Raw genomic sequence first — 4,290 nt, forward strand, 5'->3', positions numbered from 1 at the left:
CTTCACAGTAGGTATGGTGTTCTTTGGATGCAACTCAGCATTCTTTATCCTCCAAACACGACGAGTTGAGTTTACCAAAAAGTTATATTTTGGTTTCATCTGACCATATGACATTCTCCCAATCTTCTTGTGGGTCATCCAAATGCTCTCTAGCAAACTTCAGACATGTACTGGCTTAAGCAGGGGGACAAGTCTGACACTGCAGGATTTGAGTCCCTGGCGGCGTAGTGTGTTACTGATGGTAGGCTTTGTTACTTTGGTCCCAGCTCTCTGCAGGTCATTCACTAGGTCCCCCCGTGTGGTTCTGGGATTTTTGCTCACCGTTCTTGTGATCATTTTGACCCCACGGGGTGAGATCTTGCGTGGAGCCCCAGATCGAGGGAGATTATCAGTGGTCTTGTATGTCTTCCATTTCCTAATAATTGCTCCCACAGTTGATTTCTTCAAACCAAGCTGCTTACCTTTTGCAGATTCAGTCTTCCCAGCCTGGTGCAGGTCTACAATTTTGTTTCTGGTGTCCTTTGACAGCTCTTTGGTCTTGGCCATAGTGGAGTTTGGAGTGTGACTGTTTGAGGTTGTGGACAGGTGTCTTTTATACTGATAACAAGTTCAAACAGGTTACATTAATACAGGTAACGAGTGGAGGACAGAGGAGCCTCTTAAAGAAGAAGTTACAGGTCTGTGAGAGACAGAAAATACTTTTTTGCCCCACAAAACATTAGGCATGAACTTGATAAACTGCACTCATTTTCTCATTAAAAGTGTCTTGGGAAAAAAATTAAGTAGTCTAATGGAAGTAATCAAATGGGCATTTGTGAACATCATATAGCCCAGTACAAACACACTATGTAACAGCTTTGTAGGCTTAAATATGCCAAATGTCTGGATGCAACATTCTACCCAGGAATATTCAACACCCGAAATCTGTTACTCCTGTTATTCTAAACCTCAGAAGCTATCAGGTGGAATGTTACTTTCTATGTTATAGAGTGGAGTGTTTTTTCTGCTGGTGTATCCTGAGGTAGCTCCTCTCTGAAAACCTCTTCCCACAGTGTGTACAGGTGAACGGCCGCTCTCCCGTGTGGACCTTCAGGTGCATCTTCAAGTGACCGGCCTGGGCGAAGCGCATGTGGCACTGGGTACAGCCATAGGGTTTCTCCCCAGTGTGGACCCTCTGGTGCCTCTTCAGGTTGCCAGCCTGGGTGAAGCGCATGTGACACTGGGTACAGCTGTAGGGTTTCTCCCCCGTGTGTACCCTCTGGTGGATCTCCACCTTCTGGGGGCAGCTGAAGCCTTTGTTACAGAACATGCAGAGGAACCGTTTATCTTTACTATTGCTTGATGTAGCTTCCCCTCTCTGATCCTGGGCTCTAGTCCTGTCGTTTGAGTTCAATACCTGATCGAAGAGGACGCTGCCATGTGAATCAGAAGGCCCCATCGACGTGGACAAAGGGTCGCGATCCCTGAGCGTGTGTGAAGGGTAGTGGGTAGCGACATTTGGATTTGTCTCCAAGCTTTCCCTGTAATCTAAGAAATATCTGCCCTGTGAGTGTCCATCTCCTAGGAGACTATCTGCATTCCATGTGGGAGGAATGTCGCCCTCCACTTTCACAGTCACTTCATCTACGGCCATACCCTCCCCTGCTTTATATAGGCACCCTTCAGAGTATACACTTCTACTGCACCGGTTCCAGTCCCGTCTAGACAGATCAGTCTGTGCCTCTAAACCCAACGTCTCTGAAGTGTAAGAACAAGACGGATCATTACCAGTCTCTGACGCGCCACCTGAGTCCGGATGGGAATGAACCGTCCTCGGGCTCGGGTTTCCATAAAGTAAATACTCTGAGGCGGGAGCAGGAGTGCAGCCCAGTCTCCCCAGCCCCAGTCTCTCTGGGTCCGACATTTGGTCAGATCCTGTGTGTAAAAGCCTATGTGTTACAGTTAAAGTCTCGGTGTCTGTCTCTGACTTGAGGACGGCGTTCAGCGTTCCACTGACCTCCGTCACACTGCGTCGGGTCTTGGGCTGCGCTGGGGTGGTGTCGGGTTCATCCGTGGCTACAGGGGGAGCTCCAGCCAATCCAGTCTGGATGTCCCTAATGTGCAGTGTGTCTTCCTCTCCTTCAGACCTCTCCTGCTTGACCCCAGGACCTGCAGCCTCTGCAGACTGACAAGAAGAGAGGTGGTTATTACCGGTACATGAGTTGAATTGGATAACAATGTCGTTCGGAAGTCTTACAAGCGCCCCTATGAGAATGTAAGCAAGTGAATAGCTGGGAGGAGCCTTTCTGAAATAAAGGGGCAGCCAAGTAACTCATGTTTTATGCAACACTATTACACTAACCTCGATCACGATAATGTGCTGGGTTGAGGCTCCATTCCCCTCATCAACAGTGATTGGTTGGTCATCTCTCAATGTATTGGGTCCCGATGGCTTCACAAAGTTCCTGTGGCCTCCAGTGAGATGTCCTTCACCTGAGAGAGTGATTGGAGGAAAATAAACAGTTTGTTTAGCTACTGTCAACACTATATTGTACACCGTTGACAGTTTTTGGTATGTTGTACACTATTGACACTGTCTAGAGTTGGCAAGGATGTAAGCTAACACTTTGCATAACTTCTTGATATACTATTTATTGATCAATGTATTATGTTTGATGCATCACATTGTTTTAAATGAGTAAATAGGAAATGCAGTAAATCAAGAATAATATATTTTGTCTTTGCGCAAGATAGCTAAGTAATCAGGGGAATTATTGCATACCATCCAAAAACTGACCTACCTCTTGCTATTCCTCTGTATCTGTCAAGGATCTTGATACTTGGCCGAGTGGCGAGGACGCGCTCTCGCATTGTCCTCTCTGCGCGCTCCCGTGCCACCTTCAGTTCCAGTAGTTTCCTCCGCAATGCCCTGTTTTCTTTCTGGCTTTGAGTTATTTCCAAACGAAACACTGCATAGTCGTCGTCTACGAGTTTACAGATCTCGGCCACGGCTGCATTCGCTAACACCTCCATGATGGAGGCTATTTGAGTGTGAAAAACCATACAGTTAGCCATTGTTAGCAGCTAGCCAGTGTTACCTAGATAACATCTATCAACCAAGTTATGTCTCCAATGCGAATTAGGTATGTGATGCTATGCAGTCAAATTAGTAATATTTTTAGTTGGGTGTTAATACACGCCTAAATAACAATAAAAACGCGAACGTGGAAATTGTTCTTGGACACTTCATTTCCGTAAAGATTATACACAACTAAGTCGTATTTATCAGTTGCCTGAATTCCACGTGCGTCCACTTATATCCGTACATTTATAATAGCCTAAACATAACGAAACTTATATTCGATTGAATAAGTTTCACGTATTTCGACACTACTAAACCTTATCTCACGAGGACCGATTTTGGGCGATGTAAATCCTTTCGCTTCGACTCATCCTCTCTGCTTCCGTTTACTTCATCTTCCTGTGAGTTTTCGGCAGACTTGACGCTGTGTTGCTGACTTTTACAGGTCGGAGTGTGAATTGCACAATATGTCACAAAAGAAGGGGGAAATAAATCTCACCACTATCTAACGCTACACATATACAACTTTATACCAATACTTTAGCCCTACTAGATCCTACTACAGGCCAACAGCTGCTGCCACTACCACATCTATTTTCTGGGATTTACACTCCATCAGTGCAGACAATTAATAACCATAGCAATAAAAGCACTAAATCCCACCTTACTAAAACTCATCCTCTCTGGATCTTTCTCTTCAGACTTGCTCACTGACCTGTGTCTTGTTTTGCACGCTTTGTACCAAATAATAAAATGCAGTACTACAGGACATTTTTAACGTAGCTCTTTATTAGCTAGTTATAACTGCATGTTCACTTATCTCCAACCATGATCAACTGACCATGACCTAACCATCTGGGTGGTCTTAACCAATCATAGCACAGTATGATACGGCGGTAAAATGCATCCAATTATATTTCAGTATGTTTACACATATGAATATTACAGGGGCCTCCCAGTGAAATCACCCTTGGGCAGTGGCGATTTTAGCATGTAAATCTTGGTGTGGCAAACAAAACAAAACATGTTAGATGCATGCCAGTTGTTAGGGTTGCGTAAATTCGAATCTGGTATCAGGATAAATATAACAATAAGTCACCGATTGTATACTATGTATTTTTTATTAGCTAAGTAATACATGGCAAATGCAACTTTCGTATATATGGGCTCTCTGTAACACCACGCAGGGCAGAACAGAGAACTGACGGGATGTATGTAAACAGTATTCT

At 44.7% G+C, this 4,290-nt stretch overlaps 1 protein-coding gene across 1 annotated transcript; it reads right to left on the reverse strand.

Annotated features, from left to right (window-relative positions):
* Positions 1–620: 620 nt before the first annotated feature.
* On the reverse strand, positions 621–3,904 carry LOC110498505 (zinc finger protein with KRAB and SCAN domains 1-like). The gene is made up of 3 exons (XM_021575163.2): positions 2,781–3,904; positions 2,342–2,472; positions 621–2,164 (listed from the first exon to the last, which is right to left on the reverse strand). Exons 1-3 carry the CDS (start codon positions 3,052–3,054, stop codon positions 983–985), a joined length of 1,587 nt encoding a protein of 528 aa, XP_021430838.2. The 5' UTR covers positions 3,055–3,904; the 3' UTR covers positions 621–982.
* Positions 3,905–4,290: the final 386 nt, after the last annotated feature.

Source organism: Oncorhynchus mykiss, chromosome 19, assembly GCF_013265735.2.
Source record: "Oncorhynchus mykiss isolate Arlee chromosome 19, USDA_OmykA_1.1, whole genome shotgun sequence".
Taxonomy (NCBI): Eukaryota; Metazoa; Chordata; class Actinopteri; order Salmoniformes; family Salmonidae; genus Oncorhynchus; species Oncorhynchus mykiss.

What these genes read in the sequence shown, in the direction of transcription:
- LOC110498505 (XM_021575163.2), bottom strand. Translation starts at nt 3,054, where the DNA reads ATGGCTAACTGTATGGTTTTTCACACTCAAATAGCCTCCATCATGGAG. An exon ending in ATACAGAGGAATAGCAAGAG is followed by an intron (nt 2,473 to 2,780) that starts GTAGGTCAGTTT and finishes TCACTCTCTCAG; the next exon opens with GTGAAGGACATCTCACTGGA. An exon ending in AGCACATTATCGTGATCGAG is followed by an intron (nt 2,165 to 2,341) that starts GTTAGTGTAATA and finishes TCTTCTTGTCAG; the next exon opens with TCTGCAGAGGCTGCAGGTCC.